The following is a 16,969-nucleotide window of genomic DNA, read 5'->3' as shown; positions in this document are numbered from 1 at the left end:
TCAGAGCCATATTTTGGTGCGTTGTGCAGAGACAGGTGTTGCGTGAAATCAGACTGGTAAGTGTTATACTAGTATGCCGAGGGCGCAGTTTACAAAACTGAGCAAGTGAACACTTAATCCCTTCTGTTTCGGCACAAACAATTTCATGGAGATTTGACAGGTAATCAGTTAAGATTCGCGTTTGTTTCTTCTGCTCATCGTTACTTTGTGTAACATCCTGCTTGCCCGGCATACATCGGCTTACATCATCTCTTTCAAAGAAAGATTCAATACAACCTGTTCTTTCAGCTGATTTTTCTGTTTTAGATTTCGTGACCATTTTGTGAATTCGACACTTTTCTCGTTTTGATTTTGTACATTTAGGCCCTACTTTTACACCAGTTTTCTTTTAAAGTAAATTTATACATATATATTTCATGTATTTTTTCACAATTCTGCCGCTAAATACTTTCTTGGTCATTCTACGTTTTGATTGTTGATGATTTTTCTCTACAACTTCTTGTATCTCAGCGAATACAGCATTGCCCATGACAAGTTTTCTGATTATAGATTTTGGCATTAACCGTGGTGTCAGTCCTGCTTCACTTATGTCGCGATGGGATTTACTTTTGGGTGTTAGGTTTTCTTCTCGTTCATTTGTTTTACTCGAAATACTATTATCAGTATTGTTTTCTTGATTAATTCGCTGGCAGCGCTTTTTATATTCCAATGCTTCTGTTTGCATTTTTGTCCCCTACCGGTTTTACCGGAGGGGACTTTTGGTTTGCGCTCTGTGTGTCCGTGTGTCCGTGAGTCTGTCACACTTTTCTGGATCCTACGATAACTTTTAAGAGATCTCCATATTTTTTCATGAAACTTGAAACATGGACAGATGGCAATATGGAGATTATGCACGTCATTTTATTTTGTTCCTACGTCAAGAATTATGGTTGCTATGGCAACAAATAGACTAGAAATACTGCTGAAAATGGTGGATCCTGCACACTTTTCTGGATCCTGCGATAACTTGAAAAGTTGTTCATATTTTTTCATGAAAATTGAAACATGGATAGATGGCAATATGGACATTATGCACGTCATTTCATTGTCTTCCTACGCCAAAAATTATGGTTGCTATGGCAACAAATAAAAAATAATAAAAACAATCTGACAATGGTGGAGCCGGTAGGGGACATATATTGCTTGGCAATAGTCTTGTTTCATAGTTCTCTTTCAGTGTTTTCACTTCAGACCTGATAATGCAGTTCGTCTTTTATTTGCGGATCAATGTGCTGCGTTTTCTGTTATTACAGTCAAACTTAAAAACCAATTCCCCAGGCCAAAGAGTTCTACAATATATTTCTATATCGAGTTCTACTATCATCAAATGTCATCAAATATCAACAAAATATAATTCCATGATATAAATAGTAAATATTATATATGTATTTCATATCTATTTGCAACAAAATTTGCACAAATCTCCACTTACCCGTGTTTTCCAGAGCCTCTAATATTTTGTTTTCCTTTCTTTTACCAAAATGGCGGAAAAACGCCTTCTAACCATTTTGCTTGATACGTGACGTCATCGGCTATATGACATCATTTGGTTATCGCGCGAAAATATCAATTAAATCTGAATTAGCGAAAATCGGTAACGTATCTGTTCGTAACGTCTCTGTTTGCCCAAAACTATACTACATCAGATGCGTCATTTATATTTGTCAGATATATCGAAGTTGATCAGTTTTGGAAATTATATATTTAAAATTTACTGTAAAGAGACCCGATATACATATACCGGCAAGGGTACGTGATGTTCAGTGAGAAAGGATGGTAACGTATCTGTTCCGTTTTAAAGATAAATACATGTCGCCTTACCTAAATGAAGGCATAATTGCTTTTCAATGTATCTGATATCAGTATTAATGTCTAGATGATGAAATATAATGTTTTGTGATTTAAAAAGGGCAGTTTTAATAATCAAAAGGCTTATACTATTGTTATTCAAGTAGCTCTGAACTTTGGTAACGTATCTGTTCAATGGTTCAGGGACATTTTTTTCAACATGTATAATTTCAAAAATAAAATATTTTTTTTTATAGAATTTGATGTATACACTAAGTTATTTTAACTTTATTCATACTTTTAATGGAGTTTTTTCATCTTGTGATTTCTTAGGTGGTTGGGGACATTGAAAGAGCGTTTAAATAGCACCTTTGCATGCTGGACTTTATTGAAAAAAGCACACGAAACATCACTTATTGTATGTTTTAAGAACGTAATGACACTCTAGTAAAATACAAAGCAGCAAAAATGTTTTCCAGCAACATCACAGGAAAATATACACGTGGGACAGAATTTACTCCTAATTTATTACTTTAGTGGAGAATTGTAATGTGGATGTTTATATAAAATGAAATCCGCCGAATAAACATGAATTTGCCGTAGAGCAAATCGTTATGTAAAGTATCGCATGTTTTCGCGATGTTAAATGTCAATGTCACAATTTTATCTGAATTAAATTAATATGTTAATGGAATTTAAATTTATTTGAAGAATTAACACAAACATTATTGACTTTAAATTTATTGAAGATTTCAATAATGCCAAGGTTAACAGAAGTCTTGTGTCGGAAATCTTCCAGAAATGCCCCTGCTCTCAAAACCACTCTCAACAATGTAACTACATACAAACATAGGATGATTATTCGCGAAACTGTTCTTAGAGACAGGGTTGCTGTCAAAAATGTCCGCCTAGGAAATGGTACGATATTAATCGAGCAGTTTTATTGTTATATGTTGACTTCTTAATAACTTTATGTTGACCTTTCTGCAAAAAACAAAACTAACTTTACTCAAACCTGGTTAACTCGTGGGCTGGGTTAACTCACAGTTTTTCATAAGCGCCCTCTGGATTTTCGTTATAAACAAACCTGCTTGACATACTTGTCAAATCTGACAGAAACATCTCTTGCTGCCAGCATGAATAGATTTTTTAGTCATTAAATGTTGTAAAACTCAGACTCTAACAATATTTGAGTTTGTTTAGTTTAATTGAATGTCTTAACGAAAAAATCAAACAGTGCTTGAAAATAACCATGATTTTTATTGTCCCCTAACGGTGAAACTGGAGGGGAATTATGGTTTGCACTCCGTCTGTCAGTTAGTTAGAATTATTTATAAGACGCGCAAGGAATTTAGAGATCCTTTTTATATGGGCTAAATTCTTTGGAGCGTCTTATGGAGGAAAAGTCAATTATGTGGTGGACACCAGAAAGTTTAAATTTTCATCAGTTTGCGTAAAATTGCAAAATAACATTACCAACTCACAATATTTTAGTTCAGAAGTCCATTTTTATCTCAAATATCTTCGAATTGAAGTTAGAAAGGCACAAATTCTTCAGTTAAACTTCTGCTTAAATCGCAAAACAATCACTGACTTGTCGCCATGTCATAAAATTGATTTAAATATGAACTAATCAGAAGAAGGCATTATGGTGGCCTTGTATCTTGTATTTGATAGGATGTATTAAAATTTTTTTAACACCCTAAATTGATCATGGTACCTTGGAGTATTCTAGTGCATTAAACTGTTTAGAAATCTCACTAAACCAGGCTTAATGTATGTGCGTAACGTCTGCTTAAGCTTATCAGGGAAGACACTTTCCGCTTGTATGGTATTTTTTTAAAGGAGGTATAATTTTTTATTACAATCCAGTCTAGGCAGTAAATGTTGTCCCTGATTAGCCTGAGCGAGGCTCCATTATATTATTACTATGCTGGTAACATGATTTGAAGTGTAACAAATCCATAAATCATCAGCTTCAGATCCATGTCAGATTGCAAATGAGACTTTGTTATCTGGTTATCCCTTTATGAGACTTTGTTATCTGGTTATCCTTTTATGAGACTTTGTTATCTGGTTATCCCTTTATGAGACTTTATTATCTGGTTATCCCTTTATGAGACTTTGTTATCTGGTTAGCCCTTTATGAGACTTTGTTATCTGGTTATCCCTTTATGAGACTTTGTTATCTGGTTAGCCCTTTATGAGACTTTGTTATCTGGTTATCCCTTTATGAGACTTTGTTATCTGGTTATCCCTTTATGAGACTTTGTTATCTGGTTATCCCTTTATGAGACTTTGTTATCTGGTTATCCCTTTATGAGACTTTGTTATCTGGTTATCCCTTTATCAGTTTAGATACGTATTTTCACACATTTGTTGTCCCTTAGAAAGTTATATTTAGTTTAAGACCTTTCTCAGGCTTGGCGAAATTGCCGGTCCGCCGGTCCTGACTGGCAGATTTCCATTTGGTCCGGCAGGTTTAACAAGAGTGTCGGTCCTGGCGACCGACAAAATGTGAAATGAATGCAAACAAATCATATTTTTTTCAAAGTTAAAAATTCGAAGAGCAAATCCCTTACTACATCATGAAAATGAAATCCCTCATTGTTTTGATGTTAGCAATAAGTTTGTTACGTACAATTAGCAAATCCAAATGGTTACACAACACCTTCTTCAAACTCAGTCGCAAAATCGGCAACTGCATTCTAACAAAAAAGATCTTGATAGCTTTGACATATTTTTCGAGTAGATAAGGACATTAAAATATGAATTTCTTTATAAAGCATGGCTTTAAAACATTGTTTATAAAAATATAAACAATGTTCTAGTGATATCTTTATAACATGCACTCGTCTCCAAAAATGTCATCATTTTACATTGTACAAGTTAGTGTCCGTTAACTGCAATTTTAATCGAAAAGGAAAAGGAGATTGCTTAACTGTGTGACACTGAAGAAGATATGGAAATTTAAGAAGAATTGAAGAAGATTGTCCAGACTATCAAGACGAATTGATGAACACCGAAAAACTGTTATCTTATTAGGATAAAGCACTGGCAGTGGTTTGTCGAGCTAAAATAAAGGGTTTATGTTAATGTACATAGTTGTTTTTTTCGGTCCGGCTAAATTTTTTCCGGACCGGCACATTTTCTGAAATGCCTGTCCGGATGACCGGTATAGTTTTTCCAATTTCGCCAAGCCTGCTTTCTTAGTAGATTCAAGTTTTTAAGGCTTCATTTCCAAACCTAATAGATACTGATGAGCAGCAAACAGCACAAAACCTGAACACACTGCGAGCTACTTGCAGGCTGTTCTAGTTTTATGCTGTTTGCACATAGCCATTTTCACTTTGCTTCTAAGTGGGAAAGGGTTATCTGTTGTACATATAAAGTGTTTGATTGGCAAATTCTAGAATATTTACTTTTTGACTTTTTATAGAAAATCAAAAGGAAAAATGTAAATGCATGAATATTATTTTATAGATTGTGTTAATAAGAAGATAAAACAGGCAATGATAATTTTACAAAAGAAGTGCTAAATTTGCAGAGGTATATTTACACAATTTACTTTGTTTATTTGTGTTGTGTAGCCCTAAACTTAGTTCAAAGCAGTAAATCACAAACAACCTCAACTGCTTCTTTTAATGTATGTCCATTAGTTCAACTGATTGTTGTAAGATATTACTAACTCTGTTTTTATATTCTCTTTAAAAAAATCATTCAAACATCAATTTAAGTCGCGTTCTGAGAAAACTGGGCATAATGCATGTGCGTAAAGTGTTGTCCCAGATTAGCCTGTGCAGTCTGCACAGGCCAATCAGGGGCGACACTTTACGCTTTTATGAGATTTTTCTTTTAAATACAGTAAAACTGCGATAACTCAAGGTCGCACGGGACTGACCTCGATGCTCGAGTAATAGCAGGTTTCGAGTAATCCATGGTATTACTTATTTTATTGTTTTGGTTGGTGATGCTTAACTTCTGGCCGCAAACGCTTTATTTACATGTAAGACAGTGCTTGGGAAAGAAAAGGCTTTGTAGAATTCGCTGATTTTTCAGTATACTAAACTGACAAATTAGAATGCTCGTTCATTCATTTAATTTAATCAACATACAAACAGAAAACATATGTAATAGAAAATATTTAAAATAGCACACAAGGTATGTACATGCGCATGAAAAAACCCTGGAAATACAACATGATCACTACACAGATTCCAATGTATTATCTGCTACGCTCTCTTTAATACCATATATTTTATCATAATTACCGATTGCTGGTAATTATTTAATTATTATTAAAACTGTGTAGCTTTTTGTCTGCATCTCAAAGGATGACAATTTGCAGTGTTTCTCAAACTGCAACTAACTTCACACCTAATCAAGCGTTTTTTGTCTGCTTGATTGGGCTGTTTTCACAACTCGAATATTTTTAGCACCGACCAGACGAGAAGGTGTCTTCGAATACTTGCCAGTTAATTATGTGTGAAATGAATTTCAGGGACCAGCACACATCCTCGAGTTATCGAAAATCACATGTTTGAGTTATTGCGGGTATTTTTATATAGAAATTAAAGGAAACTGTTAGGGACTTCCTTTAATGCTCGAGTGATCGCCAGTTTTTAAGAAACCGCCAGCTCGAGTACTGTAAAGTCTCCTCTTAGCAAAAATCCATTTTAGGCGGAGAGTGTCGTCCCTGATACGCCTGTGCGGTCTGCACAGGCTAATCTGGGACGACACTTTACGCACATGCATTATGCCCAGTTTTCTCAGAACACGACTCATTTGTTCTTGTTTACAGATGCGTGTCAGGATATACTACAACAGTTGATGTCATGTTGGAAAAAAAATGAATTCAAGGAGAACACATGCATGGAAGAACATGGCAAATTTGCAGCATGCTTAGCAACACAAAAGGCAAGTCGGAAAGTGAAGTCTTTATCACCTATGTACTCAGGGCCCTCAATCTATCAAATCTGCGGCCGAATTTCGGCCGCAGTCCCCCACCTGAAAAGTATACTTTTTAACCCTTTTGGGGGTAAAAATTCCACTGATTCAATTTTTTTTTTTTTTTTTTTTTTTTATAGATGTGTCTCATGATTATTATATCTCAATTCTATTTCAATTTAATCATGTCAAACATATGTAATTATGAAAAAAGAAATGAATATAGTGCAAACATGTACAAATGTAATAATGAGAAAGTAAGTAAAAAAATCCCCCAAAAAGGGAAACGCCACGAAAATTCCCCCTCATGAGGGTAGCGACTCGCTTCCCCTAAAATGAATTGAGGGCTCTGGTACTAGAAAGTTTCTACTTCCATTTATAACCGCCTTTGCAAAAACTGATAACATTTGAAAACAATTTGGTTTAATGTACATGTATCAGTGTTCCCGTTTACGCCATAAACATACTTTTTATATTCCGTAATGAATGATCTTGCCATGGAAGCAAAAATTAATTTCCCAGAGTTAGAGTCAAAACTAACTGAAAAATGCCTATGTATACAGTAAACTTCCTGAGCCTAATTTTCCAATACATGTACTTTCTCAAAAATGCAATTATTTACGAAGCGCTGTTTTTTTCTTTGAGCAATTATTAATACCGGACTTCTCAGGCTGGAAGTTTTTAGTTATTTAAGTTTGAGTAATTTATTCGTTAAAAAGTAATATAAAAAAACTGTAAAAAAAAATTAAGTTCTTCATTCGATAAGTCAGTATAAATGTCCAAGATATTCATATGGTATAAGCATGCATTAAATGTCTGACAAATTAATAAAACTTTATAAACAGCATCTCAATAAATTAAGTTGGACATGTGCATATTTTCAGGTCGTTTTGCTACAATGACCTTTAAGGGAGTTTACTCCTTTCTATTACTTATCGGTCATTTTCTATTGAAATTTGTTTCTGAGCTAACTCTTTTAATCCATTTATGCCTAGCGTCTAGAAAAAAGGCCTAAGCAAACAGCGTAGACCCAGATGAGACGCCGCATGATGCAGCGTCTCATCAGGGTCTGCACTTTTCGCTTAAAGGCATTTCTGTAAGAAATATTCTAAATATAGAAATAAATATACTAGACATCTCTAATTTTGGAAATAAATTAATTCTATTTAGAAGTATGGGAGAATCCACTGGGCATAAATGGGTTAAACTTTATTTGCAGAATCCACAAAATGGTGGAATATTTCTGGTCATTGTGACTAAATGATTGTTCAGTCAATAATTGACCTAGTAACAAGAAGCACATTTTGATTGCTACGTGTATGATAAATCAATTAATTTGATTTGATAAGAACTGTAAAGCTAATTTAAATGAGATTTTGTTGGCAGCTTCCCTACCAAGATACTCCACTTTTTGTCAGGTCCGCTCTGTCAGGGTTCCCAGCCAACCTGGAAATCAGGGAAAACCTGGAAAAAGACCTTTTCCAATCAGGGAAAATGGGAAAAGTTTCTGAAATCAGGGAAAAATCAGGGAATTTTGTTTGGTCAGACTTTCCCGACTTGTGTCGAAAAGTCCATTCAATTAAAACAGCAAATTGATTCCTCTGCATGGCTATGGTGGCTTTGTAGTATACATGTAGCTTAGTTGTGCTTGCAACAGCTATTTATTGAGTGTGTCTAACATGAAATAGGTCGAAATTATGATCCTGGAATTTTTATTTTCCATCAGGGAGAAAATCAGGAAAACATCAGGGAATTTTGTTCATACAAAAAGCTGGGAACCCTGTCTCTAATTCAAGTTGTTTTCATCTGATCTTCACCTAACTTGGTCAGATGTTGTATCTAGATGATGTCTAGGTCAAGTTCAAATATGAGTCATGTCGGGTCAAAAACTAGGTCACGGGGTCACTTACAATTCCCAGATGAAGTTTTATTGGTTGTAATAATTAACAATATTCCTATTGCAGGAATCAGCTAATCATTTTTCACAGCTATGCTGGAAATTCTACTTCCTGTCTGCCAGTTTCTGCATGTTTTTTTTTTAAGTTTGCATTTCAGTCATATTTTATACTGAGTAATATGCTTTTGATGTAATTTGTATGTTAAATAAACAACAATCTTAATTGAAAGGTAATTTTATTTTAAAATGTTTTCATCTTTATGAATTGTTATTTTTTTATGATATATATATATATTTTAAAATGAAATTTGTACTGACTCATAATTTGGTTGGTATGTTTTTTCCTCTTCATGAAATAGTATCTTTGGTAAAAAATGTTAAATCTTCAAACAAATTGTGTGTGCCATCTTTCAATCAATTTTTGTTCAACATGAACACACATTAAAATTTCAAAAATCTTCATTTAAAAAAAGAATGCATTTTACAATAAATCTAGAATAATTCCTTAGTATGAAAACATGTAAGTTATAAACAAAACAATTAATTTTATATCGTTTTGACTAATTAATATATAATAATTCGTTTTTTTGTAAGATTCACCTGTATATGTCATAAATCAAACACTGTATTAATAGGGAATAAAGCAAGAAGTTGATAAATTAGATAATTTCTGATAGGGTTATGTCCTTTAAAGTGTGTTTAACATGATATGTTAGTGATATGTTAGAGAGCTCTTTCGTTTGAATGAATTCTTTGTACCGTCATTTGCCTGATGCCGGATGTGATTAATCATCTTTATATGTGGAGCTTATTATTAAAAATTAATTGGCTTCAATTGCTATGAACATAATGTATACAATTGCCTTAACAGATAGAGTCATTTGCAATGATGCAATTACACATCTTAATATCTTATTAGGCTTTGGTGTGTCTTTACTTTATGTAGTTAAGCTTTGAATAGCTGATAGATGAATATTTGTCCAAAGACGAAAAAAATAACAGAAACATACACAAAAACACACACAAGTCATGGGATTAATCTTTTGAAAAACTATTATGTTAATCTGAAAATTTCTATTAAAAAAAGTTGCTTGTTCCTTAAAGTCATATTGAATCATTTACCAAGGAGGTTGCCTTGAAGTCAGACAACATAGATTACTATAAAGAGAATGATTACTATAAAGAGAATGATGATGATTCTTTTTTGGCGGACTTATTTCAGCTATTCTGATATCCACTCTTTAATTGTGCAGTGGTTCTGTGCTTTCTTTAGTGAAATTATGTTTTGCGCATTCACGCACTTGATAAATCCAGTGGGAGCCCTTGTGTCTGATATGAAGGCTTAAATTGAGTTTTACTGAGACTCAAGTTTTTGTTATGCTCACTCAGGGGAGTTATCTGATTCTCCAATAGAGCTTTTGTATCAATATGTCAGGCTCAAATTGAGGCTCGTATGAAAGTGGCTGAGCAAACAGAACTTGGAGCCGTGGAAGGTGAAGAAAGGCTCAACCCCACCATAGCCAACAAGCTGCTGAGAATGTACCCACAACCTCCCTATGAAATCACCATTACACATTGTAAGTAGAGGGGTAGGGGAGCTCTTCTTGGTGAATATTACTAAATTATTAAACACGTGTGTTGAATCTTTTGTATTTTTGTGTGCCTATATGTGTTAAAGTACAGAGATTCAAATGACTTTGTTAGGAATTATGTCTTACCTGATAAAATTATGTTTCTAAGTAGCAAAATAGCATTTATGTATGTTTAACCCATTTATGTCTAGGGTCTAGAAAAAAGGCTTTTGCAAACAGCGTAGACCCAGATGAGACGCCGCATCATGCGGCGTCTCATCTGGGTCTGCGCTGTTTGCTTAAATGGGTTAAATTCAAGGTTTGTTCAAGCTGCCTCTACTCAAACGCTTTACTTTGCAAATTTATACCAGATTTTGTTTCAGTATAATGTTCTGTAATTTATCAATTTTTCAATTGTTGAAAATCCTGGATATTATATGCAGATTGGGGTATGGCTCAGGGCCTGGATGATGGCAGCAAACAGGTGGTTTCCAATCAATATATTTAGTTTGGATTGTGCAGTCTTGATACAACTTTTGATAATGCAAGCTTGCATCACGAACATCTAGCTTGAGGCTTTATTTGGAACTAGTTTGGTTAAAGTGACAGTCCATAGCTATATATATGGGAAGAATGATAAGAAAACATGTTTTTATTGAGGATATCACCGAAAATCCGGTTGAAATTGGTTGAAAACAATGTATAGCGATTTTTATTTTAGGGTTGAGTACGGTAAAGTACGAAAACGACCTAATTAATAATAATATTCATGATTCGACACATGAATTCAAACTTAAACAAACAAAATTGCGGATACGAGCGAATTTAGCGGAGAGAAGGTAAGAACATGCAAATACATTTGTTACTGACGGAAACTGAGATGCAATGCTAGGATTTTGCTAAATCTATGTATTTATCTTCCATATGCAAATAATGTTTAGCAAAAGCTAAATAAAGATATAATTTGCAAAGCTTGCGACGCTGCTATGATTTTCGCCGTTTGCAAGTATTTATGATCATTTATATATTATTTTATCGATTAAAAAGCGATTTTGACCAGGTTTTCGATGTCAACCTCGATACAAAATTAATTTCAATGAATTTATGTAAAGTTTATTTCTCACTATATGATTTATATACAAAACAACGATGGACTGTCACTGTAAGGTTACTGTTAATAAAAATAGAACAAATATTTCCTCTTAACAACTTGAGAAGGCAATGTACTGAAATTAGTGTGACTAGGTGGCTTACTCAAAGACCTATCTTGTGGATGAATTTGAGGCAGTTCAGGTGAAGGCCATGGTCAATGTTTCTAAAGACAGAAACAAGTTTGCATGGAGACCTATCATGGGATAAGGACAATGTAACTAAAATTAGAACAACGGTAGCTGCTCAAGAACTTGAGTTGATATGGGGGTAATGTGCATATGTATTATATAAAGGTAGCTTACATGCAGACCAAGCATGGGAGTATAGTTTGTGCCTTCCTGTCATTTTCAGGTTCAAGGTCACTGATAATACACAAAAAACGTTTTTTGCTCAGTATTTAGAGTGCGATCGGAAATATTGTAATACTATATGTACATTGCTTATCTGTTCATCTTGCATGATTTATGTACATTGCTTATGTGTTCATCTTGCATGATTTTCAATTTTTGGCCAGTTGTGCAAAGCTCAAGGAAAATATTTTTAAAAATAGAAAAAAATGTTTCTGCTAGATGACTTTAGATTTTATTGCCGTTTAGCTCGGAAATTTTGTGCAGTGGTAGCCTTCTTTCAGATCTAGCTAAGGATTGCATTTTGGGCCTGATGGATTAACAACTTTGAAATCCTGATTCTGTCGCTATGCAATATTTTTTGTTTATTTCTTACTTCATGACCTTAACAAATTGTCTTCTTTTCTAAATGAAAATGGAACATGCAGATTTCATTTGACTATGACTGTTGCGAAAAAGGAAATTGCTACTGGCATTTGAATATGATTTTGTTTAATAACCTCTGATCATACATTTTATGCTAATTTTTAAACAGTTTTATGTATTATCAGCATATGCTCGTATACCAATTTTTATGAATGATTTGAGCCATATAGGATAACACTGTGAGCCATATAGGATAACACTGGCCCTCTTTTGAATGATGTGAGCCATATAGAATAACACTGGCCCTCTTTTGATTGATGTGAGCCATATAGGATAACACTGACTCTCTTTTGAATGATGTGAGCCATATAGAATAACACTGGCCCTGATGTGAGCCATATAGGATAACACTGGCCCTCTTTTGAATGATGTGAGCCATATAGGATAACACTGGCTCTCTTTTGAATGATGTGAGCCATATAGGATAACACTGGCCCTCTTTTGAATGATGTGAGCCATATAGGATAACACTGGCCCTCTTTTGAATGATGTGAGCCATATAGGATAACACTGGCTCTCTTTTGAATGATGTGAGCCATATAGGATAACACTGGCTCTCTTTTGAATGATGTGAGCCATATAGGATAACACTGGCCCTCTTTTGAATGATGTGAGCCATATAGGATAACACTGGCCCTCTTTTGAATGATGTGAGCCATATAGGATAACACTGGCTCTCTTTTGAATGATGTGAGCCATATAGGATAACACTGGCTCTCTTTATGAATGATGTGAGCCATATAGGATAACACTGGCTCTCTTTTGAATGATGTGAGCCATATAGGATAACACTGGCTCTCTTTTGAATGATGTGAGCCATATAGGATAACACTGGCTCTCTTTTGGTTTCAAACAATTGCTGTAGCTTGAATTATATTTCAGCACATGGCGCAGAAATGAAAGAACCTATTGTATTCCGAAAGAAGGAAGCAACTGATGAAGTGAACACTATGTACAAGAACATCTGAATGGACATCTAAAATTAAAGAAGGTTTTCATGCAACATTTAATTTACTTGTTTTAGAAAATAAATTTCAATAAAAATTAAAATAGAATATGCTTGATGTGTTCTCATTACATAATGGAGTGAATGGTGTCCAATAAGTGGACATTTATCACAAAGCAATATATTGCACTGGGATTGACATGCCTTATTATATTAACTTATACTTTCGCTGGGAATGTCTTATAATCATGCCTAAGGGCGACCTGTACATGTCTATATACTTATTATACCCCCGACATATAGAGCTTGTTGGTGTATTTTCGATCTTGACCAGCACTTATCTTGCGCAAACGATTAAAAGTCGTGATCTAACACCTGTCTTCTTATTGAAACACCTTTGAAGAACGGGGAGGTTTTGGAGAGTCAACTTTCTACGTGACCATAATATTGGTGTTTGGTGTCGTTTGTACGAAATGTGCGTCGTGGAATTTGTGTGTGTTTCGTGTGGGCAAACAAGAATAAGATATTAATTCACCGGATGTCTCCTATGCAATATTACTTTTTATTTGATGGCAACCACTGCTACTAGTTTGGTTTGAACTACCTATAGATGACAACACTGTATTATCAAGATCTTCTAATGATGCACTTAAAGGTGACACGATTAAACAGATAGTAAAACCTGTATGATTAGTGTGAGGTATACTATTTAGGTGCATCTATGATCAAGAAAGTTGCAATATAATACATTTTAATTCAATACAAAATACATTATATCAAATTATAATCTATTCATTCAGACAAAACAATGTGTTTAGACTCCAATTAAGCCAAGCGAGTCGCAAATCCTATATATTAATGCAGCAACTATGATTTATCTTGAAAAAAATCACACTGCAGATTAAAGGGGCCTTTTCACAGATTTTGGCATGTGTTGAAGTTTGTCTTTAAATGCTTTATATTGATAATTAGTAACATTGGATATAAAAAGCTCCAGTTAACAAATCAAGAATACAGTTATAAAAAATAAAAATGTATCCCTCAACAGGACTCAAACCACTGACCCCTGGAGTAAAATTCCTCTCACCTAGACCACTCGGCCATCCGTGCTCATACAATGAAGAATGTATTTTATACTTTATATAAGCAATTCTCATAGTTTTACAAAATATAACGACAACAACAGAACTCTCCAAATTATTCAATGTTTCGTGTTGCAACGCTTTATAATTTTCAGGTTTTTAAATCGTCAAAAGATGCTTAAAATGGCTATTTTAGAGCATGGTAAATGTTCAGTATTACTGTTTCCTTACAAATATCATATTTGAAACGAAAAATTGCGAATCCGAACCAACATTTTTTAGCTCACCTGATTGCTGAGGTGAGCTTTTGTGACTGGTCTTTGTCCGTCGTCTGTCCGTTCGTCCACATTTGTTCATAAACACTCTAGAAGCCACATGTATTGTCCGATCTTAATGAAACTTGGTCAGAAGCTTGGTAGCAGGCTCTTTCGGCCCCAAGCTTTTTCGGCCCAGTCCGAAATTTCAGGCTGATTCGGCCCCAAGTTTATTCGGCCCCAAATCGACCAGGTTTATTCGGCCCTGTATTTCATCACACCTTTTCTTTAAAACTTAATTGATTACAGCGGGTGTTAAATTAGCTAGCCGTCCGTTTGGTGACAATATATTTTGATTATAATTGAATAAAGGTGTTTAAAATGATATATTGTGTTGTCGGTTTTCTTTGTATTGCTTTTGGTTATGGATGATTAAATGAAATTAATTGAAAACCATTATCGTTTGAACAACTGTTACCAATGTATGTAATTCATTATTGTTTAATTGTTAAATTGTGCAGGCTTTTAATTGAATCTATTGTCGGTTTGTTTGTTCAATATTGCGTTTGATTAAAGGTGTAAATGATTATTATTTGTTTGCTATCTTCAATTATTGTATATTGTCGGTTATATAGCGAAATATTGTAAAAATGGTTTTTAAGTGCGAACTGCGATATGGAATGCAAACGGGGATTAATCTTATTGCCGTATTAATTTGTTAATCCAGTGACACATGACACATGTATTTTACAACCCGATAAAGGTCATAAAACCGGGCATTGATGCGGGTGCTAGTCAATGGCTTCACTCGATAATGAAAGACGGGGTAGTAGTAATTAAGTGTATGCTGTCAATAAGAACTTTTTTTCTATGATTGCTTATGCAATTAAATTGATAAATGTTTTTTGTCAACTTTTAAGTTTTATCAATATGCAAAAAAATAATTGAAATGAAATTAAAATTATAAATGAAATTATCATTAAAAAATAAAAATTGTTTTAATTTCTTTCTTGACGCAAAATATGTGGAATATTAATTGAAATTATTAACAAAATAAATAAATAAACAATTCAAATCGAATGAATATATATGCCTTTTAGTAAAAACGAAATCTACACATCTATATACATCAACAAAATCTATTATAGCCGACCTACTATGCATACATTTATTCTTTAGGTAACAAATACTAACAATAAAGTTCTAACTTGTCTCGCGAACGATTCTAAAAATGTTTTTTAAATGAGGACTGAGACATAGAATGTAAACGTGAATTAATGTAATTACCTTATTACAACTTCAATATTGTTTTCTGTTTGTGGTATAAGCTGGACATACAAGTAAGAAGTGGTATTCACGTTCGATTACTTTCATACGAAACGATTGAAATGAGTCAATATCTCATTTTCGAGCCATGTTTTTAATATCACATCAAAATTTAAGTATCCATCGTGTATTTTTAACATAAAAAAAATTAAAACAACTAAACCATAATAAACACCATAATAACGGACAGCGATTACCGTCTGCAATTTCCTTCTTTGTTCATATCGTATGCAGTTTTCAACGTTATCTATATTGTATGCAAATTCCGTAAGCGTTTTAGTGAGACCCGTCGAAGTATGTGCTACAAGGTGTTACCGGGGTATATACCACGAACAATAATTAAAATGGCCAAACACTAATCAAATAAAGTTAATTGGTATGATGATTAATCAGTTGTTGTTTAATGTTTGTCACAGCACGGATAATGGTGTAAAATGTGTTGTATACCGCACAAGATTCAATTAAAATTAATTTAGCTTGTAATTAATTAATTAGTTACACATTTATAATCAGTTTTAAATTAAATTAAAGAAAATAAAAATAAAAAGTGTATGATGTTTGTTGCATGCGGTTATTTCAGAAGTTTCATAGTTATGTATATAAATCGACTAAATAAAGAATAGGTTATGATTATCCACATATCTGTGCTACGGACTACATGCGTATAAGTAAATACATACGTATTTTTTTGTGATGGATTATCCTGTATATTGTGTTCAATGCGTTTAAGTCCAAGGCGGCAAGCTATTGAATGCGATAAAGTTGCCATAAATGGCAACACAGAATATGCGAAACAAGTAAGTACCGTGCATTACATTCTATACTTAATATTTCATAGATTGTAACTAAAGAAATAGCGTTTTTAACAAAATACTTAAAAAAATATTTTAATTATTCATGCTTTACAATGTATTATTTCATAAATTCACGAAGAACCTTAGCGCACGTTCTTATTTTAATAATGTTGGACAATGTTATTAAAGTATTAACTAAAATGCATATTTTATTATTGTAATATTAATAATTATTTCGTACAACTTAAGGTTTAAAGGAGCTGTCAACCAGATTGACGAAGAAAAGAAAAGTTCTAAAATACCGTATTTTTTACAATTATTAGTTTATATTGATTAAAATATCACGACTGGTATTTTACATTACTTGAAAAAAGTTGTATATAAGTACTATGTACGCGCT

At 33.6% G+C, this 16,969-nt stretch overlaps 1 protein-coding gene across 1 annotated transcript; it reads left to right on the top strand.

Annotated features, from left to right (window-relative positions):
• The first annotated feature begins 2,415 nt into the window (after window positions 1–2,415).
• LOC127867182 (coiled-coil-helix-coiled-coil-helix domain-containing protein 1-like) lies at window positions 2,416–13,222 on the top strand. The gene is made up of 4 exons (XM_052408232.1): window positions 2,416–2,745; window positions 6,629–6,744; window positions 10,107–10,248; window positions 13,050–13,222. The coding sequence occupies exons 1-4, from the start codon at window positions 2,586–2,588 to the stop codon at window positions 13,133–13,135; spliced, it is 504 nt and encodes a 167-aa protein (XP_052264192.1). The 5' UTR covers window positions 2,416–2,585; the 3' UTR covers window positions 13,136–13,222.
• Window positions 13,223–16,969: the final 3,747 nt, after the last annotated feature.

Source organism: Dreissena polymorpha, chromosome 2 (assembly GCF_020536995.1).
Source record: "Dreissena polymorpha isolate Duluth1 chromosome 2, UMN_Dpol_1.0, whole genome shotgun sequence".
NCBI lineage: Eukaryota > Metazoa > Mollusca > Bivalvia > Myida > Dreissenidae > Dreissena > Dreissena polymorpha.
This window is presented reverse-complemented; position numbering and strand designations above follow the sequence as displayed.

Coding starts and splice junctions, on each gene's coding strand:
- LOC127867182 (XM_052408232.1), top strand. CDS start 2,586: ATGCCAAGGTTAACAGAAGTCTTGTGTCGGAAATCTTCCAGAAATGCC. Junction 2,746..6,628: donor AAATGTCCGCCTAGGAAATG/GTACGATATTAA, acceptor TCTTGTTTACAG/ATGCGTGTCAGGATATACTA. Junction 10,249..13,049: donor TGAAATCACCATTACACATT/GTAAGTAGAGGG, acceptor ATTATATTTCAG/CACATGGCGCAGAAATGAAA.